We start from the raw sequence: 15602 nt of genomic DNA, 5'->3' as shown, positions 1-15602 counted from the left end.
CCTGGTCCTCAGTTCCTCATGGCTGGTGTGTCTGGTGTGCAGGTGCTGAACATGGCCGAGATCCAGACGCGCCTGGCCTACGTGTGCTGCGTGAGGCAGCTGGAGATGGTGAAGAACAGCGACTACTGCGAGTACATCCGGCCCCCCATCGACCGCTACGGCACCCTGGACTTCGGCAAGTTCGACGAGATCTGTGTGAGTGCCCCCTGCCCCTGCTCCTGCTGCTAATTACTGCCAGGGCTGGGGGGAGTAGTTGGCACAGAGTGAATAATTGACACCGAATAAAGCTGTGGAATGATATCCCGGCCGGGAGATTGGATTAGCGGCACAAATTGAGTTTGGATCTCGATTATGTAATGGCCTGTGAAGGGATCAGTTGCCTCGCTCTGTTCCGTGGCAATTCCTGCTCAGCTGCTCGGGGAAAAGCTCTTGGGTGTCTGAGCTTGGGGTTTTCTGAGCTGTTCTGGGCTCGTGGGGTTTGTCTCCCCTTGTTGTTGCGTGAAGGATTCACAGAAGCCTCTTGGGGAGGTCATGAATCCCAGAGATTGGGGGAAGTGTGAAAATACCCGGCTCTGTTAAACATTTCAACGCTTCTGCTAATAAAACATCATCCACAATTCCTCTGCACCCGACAGAGGGTCAGGAGATGGCACCAATGTCAGTGACTGGTGTGAAAAAGGTGCCACCAGGTTGTGCAGCTGCCCCAGGGATGGGGTTGTGTTTGTTTGAGTGTCAGAACCCAGCGTGGGCAGAGCTGACTCCAGGTGTGCAGGGAATTGTCTTGGTGACAGAATCCAACAATCCCAACAGAAATGTCCCTGCCCAGGTGGAAGCAGCGATTCTGGCTCTGTGTGGAAGGGATTTTACTGCCTCTTCCCATTCTTTGCCTGCTTTAACCATGCAGGCATCTTCCACCTCCAGGTGTATCTGCAGAGCTTTGCTCTTCTCCCAGGCAGGAAACCCACCACTTCTTCTTTAAGTCAGTCTCCTTTATAGCTTAGTGAGAAGCTGGGATGTTCCTTAGGCTGCAGATTGATTTTTCTGGCTTATAAACACTGATCAAACCCAGGAACACAGTTTAGCCCTGCAGACTCACATTTGGGAGAGTCCTTAGGACACACAGCAGCTGTTCCAAACCACCAGCTGATTTCCCCACTACAAATATTTTCTCTAGGCTATTTGATGTCTCTTGGCTCCTGGGCAAACACTGCTGGCTGCCAATGGCTCTAAGACTTTGCTGATAAATAATGTTCTTTGCTCTGGAGTGCCCTGGCTGATCTGAAAACCCTGACAGACAGGTCTGGTAGTTCATCACAGTAACACATTGTGAGCTGTCACATCCCTGTTCTGTCTAATGTGGTGGTGTTAAAGAGATGTAAAGACACCAGGCAAATGTAGTCAGTGGAATAAAACTTGAAAAAGTGCAGTAACTCAAATATGTCACTGTCTGTGAGCCAGTTCTTGGCACCAGACACCGCAGGGATGGAGAGGCAGCACCCTCCTGGCTCCTGGAGCTAAATAACTTCTGTCCACAAGGGAACTTTAAACTGTGCTGACCTTAAAGGAAGGGGCAATCCAGACATTCCTTCATCCTTATGGGCTGGGAAGTAGGGGGAGTTTTAATTTCAGCCTTGTGCCTGGATTTTACAGAAAACAGAAATAGGACCATGGTTTAGTTCCGAGGAACTAAATCCCCTTTTCTTGTCAAACCCCTCTCCTGTGTCAGCCCCAAGCTCAGCTTCTTGTGGTTATTTTGGACCAGGCTGACCCAGAGCTGTCAGGTCCTTCTTCTCCTGAGTAATCACACCCACTCTGGGCTGGGAAACTGGGATGGATTACAGGAGGTGAATTCCACCCTGAGTGCCACTCATGCTTTGAACCCTCATCCAAAAGCCAGAGGAGAGACAACACCAGCTCAGCCAGGGCTGCTTCCCACACTCAGAGCTGCCACACAAGGGTTAGTGCTGCTGCCAGGAGTTGGGATCCAGGGCTCCCAAAAGCTGTTGCTCTGTCCTTTCCATTTGATTTTTCAACACCATTTCTGCTGCTTTTTGAGAAAAAGAGTAAAACTTGCAGTGTTGGGTCTATTTCTTCCAGTTGTTTCCCTGCTAATGGCAGTGCCATGTTATTGTTCCAAGCACAAATTACTTTATACTTTTACACGAGAGGAACGTGGAGTGTGTGGGTTTGGTGGTGTCCACCTGCCATCCTTTCTGCTCCAGCAAACTGCTCCAGCATGTTCAGTGCTGTCTGGCTTAACTTATTTCAAGAGATTTTGGAACCAGGGCTCTATGGTAGCTTTTCTTTGCAGAGAATTTTTTTTTCCTTGGCTCTTCTTGAGCCAAGAGGAAAGAAGACACATGTATATGAGTTGTTACCTTCTTCCAAAGAAAGAGCCAGGACTGGAAGGGCATATTCAGTATCCTAAACTCCTCTTTCTGTGGCATTATTCAGTGCTGTCAAAATAGTGCATCAGGTGGCACTTTTCCCTGGATACTGAAGTTGGTGTTTGGACTTAAAATAGAACCTTGTTTCCTTCATTATTCCCCCAGTTTTAGGCTGGAGAGTTTATGTAGCTGAGGCTGGAAGGCAGCAGAAGTCATCCTGGCTTTGGGCTAGAGCTCTGGATTCCCTGCTATTTGCACATGATAACATATATAGATTTTTTTTTTTTTAGTTATTAATTACTTTTTCTCTGTTGACTCTTTCTTTTTTCCAGGAAGTGGGATATCAGCATGGGAAAACTGTATTTAATGTCTGGTGCAGGAGTGGAGTCCTTGACAAGATGCTAAAGGACAGGCAAGAGATCTGCAAGTCCAAAACTGATGTAAGTGCTCAGTGAAAGGCACTATTCTGCAAGAGCTGCTTGACTGTTCTTCACTAGTCCTGCAAGGAACTGCTCAGGGCTGGGAGAGGGAATGGTGACTGCCCTGAGTCCTCTCTGTGAGCTCACAGCTATCAGTGAAAGCTGTATTTTGGGCAAGCAGGGGTGGGGTCAGTTCTTCAGAAATGTCTTTCCTTGAATCACACCCTGGCTGAACAAGGTCCTGCACTTCTCTGACCATCAGTACCAGTTTGGCCAAGGTGTGTTCTGCCAGAGCCTGAGCCCTGACACTGCCTGTCCATCCTGATTCCTGAAGTGTGCCCATGCAGAGACCCATCCATGTCCTCAGGTGGGGGCTCTGAAAGCCCCAGAGGTGCTGCAGTGCTCTGGGGGGCAGCTCTCCTGTTGCTGTCTTGTTCTAACAGGTCCTTGATATCATGTTTGTAACCTGGAATTGGTCATACATGTCCTTGAAGGGCATCCTCAGTGACCCTCGTGGGTCCCTTCCAGCTCAGGGTATTCCATGGTTCTGTGGGGGAAGGCAGGATTTCACCAGGAACCTGCATTTTCCAAGGCACATAACTGAGGTTTCTGTGTTCCAATGCCCACCATTCCCTTCTCCTTCCCCCTGTGCATCAGCAGCTGTGAGGGCACCAAGAGCTGCTGGCTGAGCTGCTCCTGGGGCAGAGGCTGTGCCTGTGCCCTGCAGCTCCCAGGAGATGGCCTGTGGGCTCAGGTGAGGGCCACACTGGTACCCATGTGCATCTGGACTCCCTCCCTGAGCCACACTGGGCAGCCACAAGTAACCTTTTGAGAGTTATTTTTCATTTATTCTTGTGCCACAAGCTTGAGGTGGTACCTGGATATTGTTCTTGCTACTAAAAACTTGTGTGCCAGGGATGTGTCTCTCTCCCAGAGGATGTGAATCAGGATGGCTGGCATTGATCTCAGCCACTGCTGGCTTTCAGGATGTGACTCAAATAATTCTCAGGTGCTTTCAGAAAACTTGATTTAAACCCTCGCTGGAGATGTGTTTTTAGCCAAGAGTTAAAATCCCTGCAGGGATGCAGCTTTCCTGATTTGTTGCTTTTCTTCCTCACTGCTCTGCTCCAAAGGCATTTTGTGGAGCCTTCACTGAGGCTCCAGGAGGTCTGTGGAGCTGTGGAGGCCCCGGGTGTCACACACCTTGTCCTGCCCAGTCCGACTCTTCCAAGCAGTTACTGTAAATTCCTGGTGATGGTAAATCCACAGGCTGTGTGGTGTTGCTGTGTGGTTATAGATGTCTGTTCACAAGTAGATAAAAATCTCTTGGTTTAATGCTTAAGGGCTGAACTCAGCTTCTGGAGTTGGTTCATTGCAGCCTGACTGGGCTGGGGAAGTTCCAGTTGCTTTTAAGAAACAGTTATCACGTTTTTGAGGAATCGGGTAGAATATTATAATATATGGGCTCACTATCCTTCCCCTCCTTTGAATCCCTCTGATTTGAAACCCAGGTGCTACAAAGACTTCATGTTTTACCCAGTAATTCTTCTTTATTGTCTTTTAGAGAGAGAGAGGGAAGCGAGCAGTAATATTTTAAGTGATGGCCCAAATGAATCATAACTGTAGGGAGCCTCTCTGGGAAAAGTCAGCTGAGGTGAACAGTGACAGAGAGGATTTGCAGCTCTCCAGAGGTGGGTGGTAGAGCACTTTGGCTCAGAGGGAGGTGTGAGAGGAAGGGCAGGGGTGGACATGGGCCCAGAGCTGGGGGGGGCTGATGCCCACAGTGGTGCCCTCAGAGCCCGTGTGCCAGCAGAGGGGAGAGCTGGGGCTGTGAGTCACTGAGGGAATGGAAATGGAAGTGCTGGGAGGAGATGAAAGGTGCCCTCAGCTCTGGTCCTGTGAGGGGACTCGCACTGGTGACTCCCCAGCCTCAGATGAATCCTGCCCGAGCTGCCTGGCAGGGTGAGCAGCTCTGGGAGGAGCACCCAGGGACAGTTTGGGGAATGTATCCGGTGATCCACGTAGCCTGAGGAGCCCCAAAACTCCTCAGCTTGTCATTTCTTGCTGGGAAGATGAATACCATTCCCAAACCAGGACAGAAGATAACCTGGGTGAGGAGGTGCATTCATGTGAGCTGCAGGAGATGGGCCCCCAATCTGCCTCTGACACCTCATGATCAGATGGGATGGGCTGGTTTGGGTTTGTGTGTTAATTAAGGAGAAGTCAAGGCAGGGAAAATTGTGTGTGTCTCAGAAATAGCTGTGTCCTACTTCAGCCTCACTTTTATCACAATTAGTAACAAGCTCAAACATATTCATTGCTGTAACAAACGCTTTTTGAAAAGAAGACTGCTTTTAAAATTGCCCTTTAGATGGGATACAGTAATTGAGGGGAATATTTCAGCTGAATCGTGGTGTCAGAGCTGTGCAGGCAGCAGCAGGTTGAACATTTAGCACATCTACCCTGGTTTTTGTGGCACTTCACTACCCTGGAGATCAGATATGTCACCTCCTGGGTGCAGACACAGCCTGTCACTGCACTTGATAATGAGGCAGAAAGTGCTGAGAAGATGAGTATGGAAATAACAGGGCAGGAGAGTGACTCACCAACCCCCCGGGTCATGGGGCAGGAGCTGGGACTCCAGTCCAGGGACCTGAGGGATCATCTGCTTGTCCTCAAAGTCCAGTAAAAACCAAGACTTTTTTTCATCTGACTTTTATTCCGGTAGATTTATTTCTACAAAGTAACAGGTATTGCAGCTCCCACAGGGGTGTTTGTCTTGCTTTTCTTAGTCCATTAGAGTCACTTAAGTCCTTTAGCTCTGTTATCTTCCAGGGATAACAGCTGATATTTTTAACTTGCCTTTGATTAGCAAAGGTTTTGATGCTTTATGTGTTTTAGCTCTTCATCTATTTCTGGAGTGTTCAACATCTGAGAGCCAAGTGCCATTTCTTATCGTCTTGTTTCCGTGTCGTGAGCATCGAATTTTTAGTTAAAAATCCAGATATTTAATCACTTAGATACTTCTCCTTTGCTTTGATCATTCAGCCCCTGTTTATCTTGTCTCCAAAATGCAAATACTGAAGACATAAACAACAGGAACCTTATATAAACCTCACTTTGAGCAGCCCTTACTCTTCCCCAGCACAGAATATTGCAGTGCCATTAATTGGATCTCCTTGGGGAAGTTTTGTCTACTGAGGTGTTATTCATAGTCAAAGCTAAATATAATCCAGCGGACTACAATAGTAACTGTCTTTCTCCTCTAATTTATTTCCTAAAGACTGAGCCAAAAAGCATACTTTCCTCCTTGGAAAAAAAGAAATATCAGAAAAGTTTGGGAGTAGAGTAGATTTCAGGTGGATCTGAGACACTTATTTGCTTTGTGCTATCTGATGGGAGAGTGGGTTCGTCCTTAGAAGTAGTGAGAGGAAGCACTTAAAAATTACATTCCTGTTTGTAAAGCATCAGACGAGTGTGGGAAGACACCTGGTTCCCACAAGTGGTTTTCCAGTCCTAGTGCTGAGGTTTGGGTGCAGCTGCCTCCCCAAGTGTCCTCTAACAGGCCGACCTTGGGACCATCTGTGGGTCAGTGACAGGGACAGATGCTCCCGTGGGTTTGGCCACACTTCATTCCTGTCAGTCCTCACCTCAGGAGCTGCTGCTGGTTTTACTGAGGCACCTTTTGGTGATGTTCCTACAGGATTTTGTTCAGCTGTTCATAACGTGCCCTGGACTTTTGTCCCATCCAGAGCCAGTCCCTGTCTGCCCCCTGCTCCAGGGACACGCTGCCCAAGTGCTCTGTGCAACCACCTTGGATCTGAGAGTCCAGGGATGGCCTCGGACATCGCTGGGTTTGTGTGGTGGCCAGAGAGTGCCCCTGTCCCTCACTCACAGAATCATTTAGTCATAGGGCACAGACTGAAGATGTAGGAGCTTTTCTCCCCTGTCCTGGGAAAGAGCCTTCTGCAAATGCTTCCCTGGGACCATTCAGGTTGGATGTTCAAAGTGAGCCTGGGCTGACTCACCTTCCTGGCGGCTCCTCAACGGTCACACTGAGCTCCCCAACCTCTCTGTGTTTGGAAGTGTGTCCTAAGCTGCTGCTGTTCCATTTCATGCAGGTACCTTTTCATTCCCTGTGGGCTTTTCTCTGCCCACCGTTGCCCACCAGCTGTTTGTCCTGGATCCACACAGGAGCTGCTGGAGCTGCTGGAGCTGCTCTAAATTACATCAAAAGTCAGTCACAGATGAAAGGTCAACTGAGAGAGCTCTGCTGCAGCAGTAATGGGCTGCTGCTGTGACCCCACAGGGGTTGTATGATTCATAGGATTCGTGCTCTTGCCAGAAGAGCAAAGAATTGTTCATAAAACCCTGTGTTAGAAAACTGCCCTTCCTGGAAGCACGTGGGCAGGTCTGGGTGTTTGGAAGGATGACAGCCACAGCAATTCCCAGTGCCAGTAACGTTCCCTCTGCCAGCTCTTCCCCATCCCTTTCCTCTGGGGTAGGGGCTGATGTACTTATTATAATCCCTGGGTTTAAAGAAAGGGGAGAGGTGTTCAGGTGTCCACTGGTGACCTTGTGCCTGGTCCTGAGGAGCAAGTGGGGCCACTCATGGCACACAGGAAAAGCAAAACAGTTCTTAAATTCCAAAGTTCCTCTCAGAGCAGGGACTTCTCAAAATAGAGAACGCTCTGCCCACTGCTTGGGTGAGACAGAGTGAAAACAGAAAGGGTTTATTGGAAAGAGGAATTACAGTGGGAAATGTGTCTCTCTGCATGTACCTCAGGCTCTTACTGCAGCACCTCCAGCTCTGTGGCTTATGGGGTCCCCAGGGGGGGTTCTGGTGACCCCAGTGCCCAGCTGTCCCTGCAGCCTTCGTGGCACCACTCCAGCTGAGGGCTGGACCATGTGTGTGTCCCACCTGGGCACTGGGGCTCCTTCTCCCAAGGGAGAGCAAAACCTCCCTGGGGGATGCACTTGGCCCAGACAGTCCTTATAAAGTGACAGTGATGGAGGACAAACAAGTGACGTGAACATCATCTGTCCTGGGCCCAGACCCTCAGGTTCTTGTCTCTGGGGTCTTTTCTACAGTTTGCTAAATTTTTAATGAGGCCTCTGGTTGCATGGGTGGAATAGGAGCCATTAGAGCGTCGTTGGCACTTGGGAATCCCATCTCTGCCACCAGACCTGCATCAGGAGAGCTGTTCTGAGGATTTCTCACTGATGAGTAATGGTTTTTGAGGGGGCAGTTGTGGAGAATTTATGTGTCTGGGGCTTTGTCTGTTCAATATCATTTTTATACAGTCCTGACTTGTTTGGATTTTGCTGTGTGTCTTTGTTAACACACCCAAAACTTCTCTGTGTTTCAGAACCTGACCTGTCCCACCACCTCCTTCACAGACCTGGCAGAGATCGTGTCCCGGATCGAGCCCGTGAAGGCCCCTGTGGCAGACGGTGAGTGGGGGGATCTGCTGGTGCTGTGGAAGTGTTGGGAAGGGCAGGGAGGAGGGATGGACGGCTGCTGACTCCTCCTGTGCCTCCTGACTGCTTTCACCTGCTCATGCTCTGAGCTGGGACAGCTCAGGGCTGGCTGCCAGTGCCAGTGACTGCTGGGCACTGCTGGCCATGTGGGCTGGCCCTGCTGGGCACTGCTGGCCGTGGTGGGCTGGCCCTGCTTCCCTCAGAGCCCCTCCTGCAGCTGTGCCCAGTCCAGACCCTCCCTGTCCCCCTCCCACTGCCTCCCCTGGGAGGAGCCAGCAGTGAGATGTCCTTCCATGGGAAGATATCAGCTGTCATCCCATTACTGGTGTGCTCCAGCCTGGTTTCCTGGTGGGAGTAATCCCTGCTCAGGTCTCATCTGAGTGAAATAACGTGTAGCAACTCAGGCAGAGATGGGTTTATGTCCCCCTTGGGCTGGGCCTGTCCTTGCTGTGGCTTCGCCCTTCGGTCTGTGCCCTCTGGAGGTGGGAGGAAGGCTGAGTTGGGTTAAAGCTCTGCCTGGGTTAAAGCTTTACCTGGGTTAAAGCTCTGCCTGAGTTAAAGCTCTGCCTGGGTTAAAGCTCTGCCTGAGTTAAAGCTTTGCCTGGGTTAAAGCTCTGCCTGGGTTAAAGCTCTGCCTGAGTTAAAGCTCTGCCTGGGTTAAAGCTCTGCCTGAGTTAAAGCTCTGCCTGGGTTAAAGCTTTGCCTGGGTTAAAGCTTTACCTGGGTTAAAGCTCTGCCTGAGTTAAAGCTCTGCCTGGGTTAAAGCTCTTCCCAAAGGATGTTTTCCTTGCTGTCGTGAGTAGGATCAGGAGTGACTCACTGGCTCCACTGCTTTTTGTGTGCTCCTGTTCTGGGAGCACCAGTGAACTAATGAGGAGCAGGTAGCAGCTCCTGCACCAGACAGTGCCCTGTGACAGCCCTGCCCTGCAGAGCAGCTCCATGTTTATGCCATAAATGGAGCTCCTGTAACCAAAAGGAGCAGAGCTTTGCAGGCCTGAAACCCCTGAGAGTGTCACCAGGGCTGGAGCTCTTTCTGAACAGTCTCTTCCCCTCCTCCTGATTCTCATTCCTGCAGAGGGAAAGCTAAAGTTAGCAGTGCTCCCATCTGTGACTGTTTGTAGAGATGTCCCTGTGGTAATTTGAAATGCTAATTACAATCATATGCCTTATGAAGAAAATATTAATCAAATGTGGTTGAAGCAGACATTGTGAATAAGAGTGAAGAGATCATGGAATGTGGTTATTTAAGGCTCAGGCACTGAGACCTGCTAAGATTTAACCAGTGCACTGGGACAGATCCTCCTGCTTTAGATAGTTCCTGATTATTCCCCACATTAGGACATCCTGCTTTCTGCTGGGCGAGGCCATGGACACCAGGGGAGCAAAGGGATGTGTCTCAGAAAGCAGATGGGGCACATTTTGGGCTGAGGAGGGGCTGTGCAGGGGCTGCCAGGGACAGGGTGGGATGGGCAGGTGCCACATGTTCCTCGTGGATGCTGAAATCAGTTGGCTGTGGAGAGTCCAGAGGAGGGAGAGGGCGGCAGGAGAGTCGTTCCTGTGGGCACTGTGTCATGAAGGATCCTTTGTGTCACACTGTGGGTGACTCACGATTTTGGGTGGCAGAGGCTGTAGTGACATTCCCCTGAGCACACAGTGCCTCCAGGATGGCATTGCTTTGCTCAAGAGGTCCCTGGAGCCACGGGGGAAGCAGATGGAGGGTGACACCTCCCTGGCAGTGGCCTGGTGGCTGTCAGGTGGCTCCCTGTGTGTGCTGGTCAGCCTTTGGTCTGCTCAGGGGTGGTGGGGAAGGTGGTCTGACAGTTTGTGGCCCCCGTGGGTGAGGGGACGGGGGGGCTGTGAAACTGCACTGTCAGAGCAGGGGAAAGCTTTGTTCCCCTTGGAAATCCCTTCCTGAGGGCAGTCTCAGACCACAGGCTCTGCCTGTTCTGACAGCACACTGCAGGTGTTAGGCTGGGTGGAGGAATTGTGTCAATAATTTGTTCTAAAGAAATCAAAGAGAAAGGCTCATGTTCTGATGGACAGGGCAGGGTCAGCACAGAGGGTGAGAGGCCTGGAGGGGCAGGGGTGTTGTCTTTGGGGGAAAAGGGCAGTGGAGTTTCATCTCCACTCTTGAACAAACTGAGAGCAATAACTAAAACCATCTAAAAATTAAAAAGGGGAGCCTGTCCCTCAGGCTGTCCCTCCCCTGAGCAGAGGGACCCAAGTACCCAACAGCCAGGGCACAGCTGTCTGTAAGCACAACAGAAGCTGCTTTCACAGCTGAGCCACTGCAGTGTTTGTGCCCCTGTTCCTGTTCTCCATCCACACGCTCCCCCAGCTGGGATCGTCCCTCTGCTCAGCTCTAATTGTGTTTCTCACAGCCCTGGCTGTGGCCAGGGGAGCACAGGTGCCATCCCAAGGGTGGCTCTGTCACATCCCTGGTCACATTCCCACCTGGGAGGGGTTGCTGAGGCCCAGGGTTGGCTGAAGGACATCAAGCACTTGTAGCAATGGGCGTTTGGAGAAAAGGATTTATGAAAGAGAAGTGTTAATGGTGGTGTCAAATGCCTGGGTTTGCAATAAGGTTGAAGCAGGAGACATCCCAAAACCTCTGCAGGGACACAATTATCAGGCACTAGTGCCCCTGAGGCTGTGCTGAGCTCCCAGGTTCCTGATTTACATCCAGGGTTTACAGAGCCCCTCCAGCCACACAGCCCCGTTTGCCTTCAGGTTGGGGGTTGCCTGCAGAAATTAGGCCCATATAAAAGAAATGCCACCAGCTACAGAAGCACAAAGCAGCTCTCTGGGTGTGGAAACGTGCCCTTCCTGCAGGGAATATGCTCCCCCTGCTCAGGGCAGGCTCAGGTACCTTTCCATGGTGGAACCTCCTCTTGGCTGGCTCGATTTTGAGCTGTTTGGGTGTTGGTGAGTTGAGCAGAGCAGCAAGGCCTCAGTCCTGCTTGATGCTTCTGGGAGTTTTTGTAGTGCCCAGGAGTGGTCACTGTGAGCCTCAGCCTCAAGCAGGGCCATGGAAGGTGATGTCTGGGGACAGCAGGGCCACCTCCAGCACCCAGAGGTGCTTTGTGAAGGATGTGAGAAGGGACACCCCTCTCTTGGCTTTCATATCTGTAGAAAGACCCGTTAAATGCTGAGTAGTGCTGGGGAAATCAAGGAGTCTGGTTTTGATGGCAGTCGGATTTATCGGAGGCGTCAACTCCAAACTCTTGTTTGTTGTGTCTGTTGCTGTTCACACCAGTTTCTCTGGGGTGTTTTATCAAAGATTATCATTAGTGGTTTTCACAGAAACTAACAAAGATTCTCTGATCCACAGTAAAAAAAGCATTAAAAATAAAATACAAAAGACCAAATGCCTTTAATCCCAATGTTCTAGCAGTTGGTTGTAGTTACCATGTTGGGAGAAAAGGCTGTGGAACAGACTGTGCTGTTGTCTTCAGCGTGGAGCAGATGCTATTGACAGCTCCCTGGAGAAAGACTTAATCAAGGATCCAGTTTAAACATGAGCCACTTTCCTCACCAGTGGGCCGAAACCCAGGTATTGCTTCAGCAGCTCAGAGCACACTGGAATTAACTGAGGAAAGGGGTGGAAGCACTGGTGTCACACAGTGATTTCAGTGCTAACCTTAAAATGGCATTTCCATGCCTTGACTCGCATTCTGAAGAACTGGTGGCCAGAGGAGGAAGGTGCTGCCTGCCAGGGGTTCTGCCCTGCTGCCCACATGTCTCCTGGTGTCACCTGTGGTGGGACAGGCTCTGCAGGGGCTGCTGGTGTGCTGGGGGGTGAACCTGGAGCCACCGATGGGCCCCAGCCCAGCACGTTCACTGAGTGTTGAGTTGCTGTGGGGAGTCAGCCCTGCCAGCAGGGAGAGTCACAGAACCACAGCCTGGTTTGGGCTGGGAGGGACCTTAAAGCTCATCTCACTCCCACCCCCTGCCAGGGGCAGGGACACCTTCCACTAGCACAGCTTGCTCCAACCTGGCCTTGGACACTTCCAGGGATGGGGCAGCCACAGCTTCTCTGGGCAACCTGTGCCAGGGCCTCCCCACCCTGGCAGGGAAGGATTTCTCCCCAATATCCCATCTAACCCTGCCCTCCTTCATCTTAAGGCCATTCTCCCTTGTCCTGTCACTCCATGCCCTTGTGGGGTACTGCTCCTGCTACCTCTTTTACAGACCCTCCTGGTGATCTCCAGGTGCTGGGAAAGGCATTGGCTCTGCCCTGATGTGTCTCCTTCCTTGGAAGTGGCTTGGTGGTGTGTCCTGCTGCTGTGCACAGCTCCTGAGCTTCCCTAAGTTATGTGAATCTGCTGGAGGAAGGGAGTGTAAATGTTACTGTCCCCTGTGGGATTGTGAAATTGTGACTGTGACAGACATGTAATTATTCTGCCCCAGGAATTCTGCAGCACGTAATTATTCTGCTCCCCCTGTGCCTGGGACCCCTGCTTGCAGACAGTGTGTGTGTCCAGGGGAGCTTGGACTGGCAGCTCAAAGGCTTCTGAAGGTGTTGCCAGGTCTGGCTGGACTGAGGGGTGGGACACAGCAGCTGAGCTGTGAGGGGCACTCAGCAGGGAGCACCTCCCCACTGCCCTTGTGTTCCACAGCCAGTGCCCACCAGAATGACATGGACCAGGTGCTGCTTTTGCTGGGGGTCCCTTGGATTCTGGGGGGCTCTGGGACACCAATTCACACAGAGGACATGGTTTATTTTTGTGGCTGGAGAGCTGAGCTCTGTGTTTGAGCAGTCCCAGTTCACTGAGCTGCCAGTTTTCTGGCACTCACCTGCCCTGGGGCTCAGGGGAGGCAAGGGTTCCTCTCCCAGTTTTCTCTGCCTGCCAGTTAAACCCAGTTCTTTTTCTCTCCTCTCTCTTTAGACGAGTCAGACTACCAGACTGAGTATGAGGAAGAAATCCTGGACAACCAGAAGGATGATTATCTGGATTTCATAAGCAACCAGGCTGAAGAGGACTCTGACTCGGTACGAGCTGCCCTGGAAACAGGGAGTGCCTGGTCATTGCTGAGCCCTGGGGGAACAGTGTGAGGTGGAGGTGTTGGGAAGGATGCTGAGAGAAGCACCTGGGAGGGACTGGCTGGCAGGACTGTGCAGAAATGAGTTTGCTTGTTGTTAGTACAGACACTGAGTGGCACATGCTCGCCCTGCTCGGGCCAGTGGTGCCACAGTGGTGCTGCCTGTGGCAAAACCTGCCCACAGTTAAATCCTGGCCCTGCAGCTCTGTGGGTTTGCTCTTGAGGTGAGTCAGGGCTGGAGAGGCTGAGGGAGCTGCTTCCTGCAGCTGGGAGAGAGGAGCTGAGGGAGGATCTGCCAGCTGTCTGGAGCTGCCTGAGGGTGGGTATGGAGGAGGTCATGGAAGAAGAAGAGATGCCCAGCAAAAAGCCAAGAGGTGACAGGCACAACCTGCTAAAGGAAACCCTCCCTGGCTTTGGGAAATCCTGCCCTGTACACACAGCTGAGACTCACCAAGGACTGTGCAGGGAGAAGGTGGAAAACCCATCCTTGTAGATGCATGAAAAGCAAATTGATGCCCTGAAGAACCCTGGCAGCACCAGAGTGAGCCCTGCTTAGAGCAGACAGGTGGATTGTACCCTCCAGGGGTCCCTTCCAGCCACTGTGGTTTGATTCTGTGGGACAGCAGGTCCATCCCAAGGCAAACCTGCACTGTGAGAGCAGGTGTGACCCCCAGCCCGAGCAGCAGAGCTCAGCCAGGCCACATCCCTGCTGCTCTGACTGTGGCCAGAGGGTTTGAAAGGTGAAGCTGCCTGTCCTGCTGGGCACAAACAGCTTCTCAGTGGCAGCACATGGATGGTTTGGGAAAGTGCCCACGTGAGGGTGTAAAAAGGCTCCAGTGTTCCGAGTGAGGAGCTGGAATGATGGTTTTGTTTGCTGGGTTTATCTGAGCTGGTGGAGGGGAAGAGGACGGATTTTATCTGGCTCAGAGAGGATGCTGAAGGGTTAATTTGTGCTTTCTTTCCCTCTTTTCCCTCAGGATGAAGACGTGCAGCTGAGGAAGCGCAGGACTGTGCCCAGCACGGAGGGCCAGGCGAGCAGCACGGGGGAGCCGGGATAGAGCGCGGGAGGCTCAGAGCTGCACCCCAGCCTACAGCAGCTGTATTTATTTATTTAATACTTCACAAAACCAAAACAACGCCTACATGAAACGAAACAAGAGCTCAGCCTTCCCCAGCCAGGGCCGGGCTCAGCTGCTGGCACAAAGCACAGCCTTTGGAGCTCTGCCCTGGGCATCTCCTTCCTACGGGTGTCAGGAGCAGGTTATTGATCCCTGAGGCTGGCAGGGGGGCAGAGGGGCAGTTCAAAGCTGCCTTGGTTTTTGCTGCTGTGTTTTAGTTGCTGTTTTTCCTGCGGAGGCCCCAGGAAGGCCGGGGTGTGTCCCCTCCGTGTGCCGGCCCGAGCAGCAGCACTGCAGAAGGGAGGGGTTCGTGGGTCGAAGCGTTGCTTTCTTTTCATACCAATCAGGTAACTCTGTAATTAACTCCTCAGTGACTGCCAACCACGTACTCGTGAGCAGTGCTCTGACAGGAGCAAATCTGAATGTATTTTCACTTGAAATCTAAACCTAAGAAATGATTGTGAGGGGTGGCCACGGAGCTGCATCCTCGAGTCACCGGCAGAACATTTACTGAGGGATCATGGAGCTGACACTTCTGGGCAACTCTGGAATCACCACTTGGCTGTATTTGCCCTGTGAAATAAAGTTGTTTTGCTGGATTGAAATGTCTCTGTGGTTCTTTGTCTTGGGTCCTAAATGAGAAAGTTGTCAGCAAGTAAGAGCCAAACTTTTCTTTGCTATATCAAAGAAATGTGCATGGTTTCCAGTTCCTCCCCCCAGCAGGAGTCACTCCAGGTATTGTCAAGTGCTGGGAAGAAATCTCCAGTGCTCTGTCCCCAGGGCTGGAGCAGTTGGTGGCATTTGGACCCTGTTCAGACATCCCCTGGTGCTTGCTCTGCCTGTCTCACATCTGTCGTTGCCAGTAGCTGCACTTGGCTGGATATCCAAGCTGATTCCTGCTTTATGTAAACTCCTGCTCAGCACAAGCTCTAGGTGCTGTTGCCTTGAAGGGATTTGTCATCCAACCAGAGCACTGAAGGCACTCCTCAAAGCTGCCTCCTTCCCTGAGCTCTCTGATGTCAGTGTGAGCTGCCGGCGATGCCTCCAGGCATGACCAGGGCTGGGCAGCACCTTGAGACCAGAAACGTGTCTGGTGGCACCACCAAGGACTGTGGTGGTTGTAAATGCTGAGAATTGTGACCTGTTCTCTGCAT

At 51.5% G+C, this 15602-nt stretch overlaps 1 protein-coding gene across 1 annotated transcript in view; it reads left to right on the top strand.

Annotated features, from left to right (window-relative positions):
- Window positions 1-15053, top strand: part of PNPLA7 (patatin like phospholipase domain containing 7) — a 132867-nt gene extending 117814 nt beyond the window's left edge. Inside the window, exons 29-33 of the mRNA XM_029960607.1 lie at window positions 43-195; window positions 2720-2827; window positions 8176-8260; window positions 13177-13280; window positions 14308-15053. Of these exons, the coding sequence (XP_029816467.1) occupies window positions 43-195; window positions 2720-2827; window positions 8176-8260; window positions 13177-13280; window positions 14308-14388 (531 nt within the window). The 3' untranslated portion in view covers window positions 14389-15053. The remainder of the gene's footprint in view (window positions 1-42; window positions 196-2719; window positions 2828-8175; window positions 8261-13176; window positions 13281-14307) is intronic.
- Window positions 15054-15602: the final 549 nt, after the last annotated feature.

This window comes from Manacus vitellinus, unplaced genomic scaffold (assembly GCF_001715985.3).
Source record: "Manacus vitellinus isolate BGI_N305 unplaced genomic scaffold, ASM171598v3 scaffold_27_pilon, whole genome shotgun sequence".
NCBI classification, from domain to species: Eukaryota; Metazoa; Chordata; class Aves; order Passeriformes; family Pipridae; genus Manacus; species Manacus vitellinus.
The sequence above is the reverse complement of the archived record's forward strand: the minus strand, read 5'-3'. Positions and strand labels throughout refer to the sequence as shown.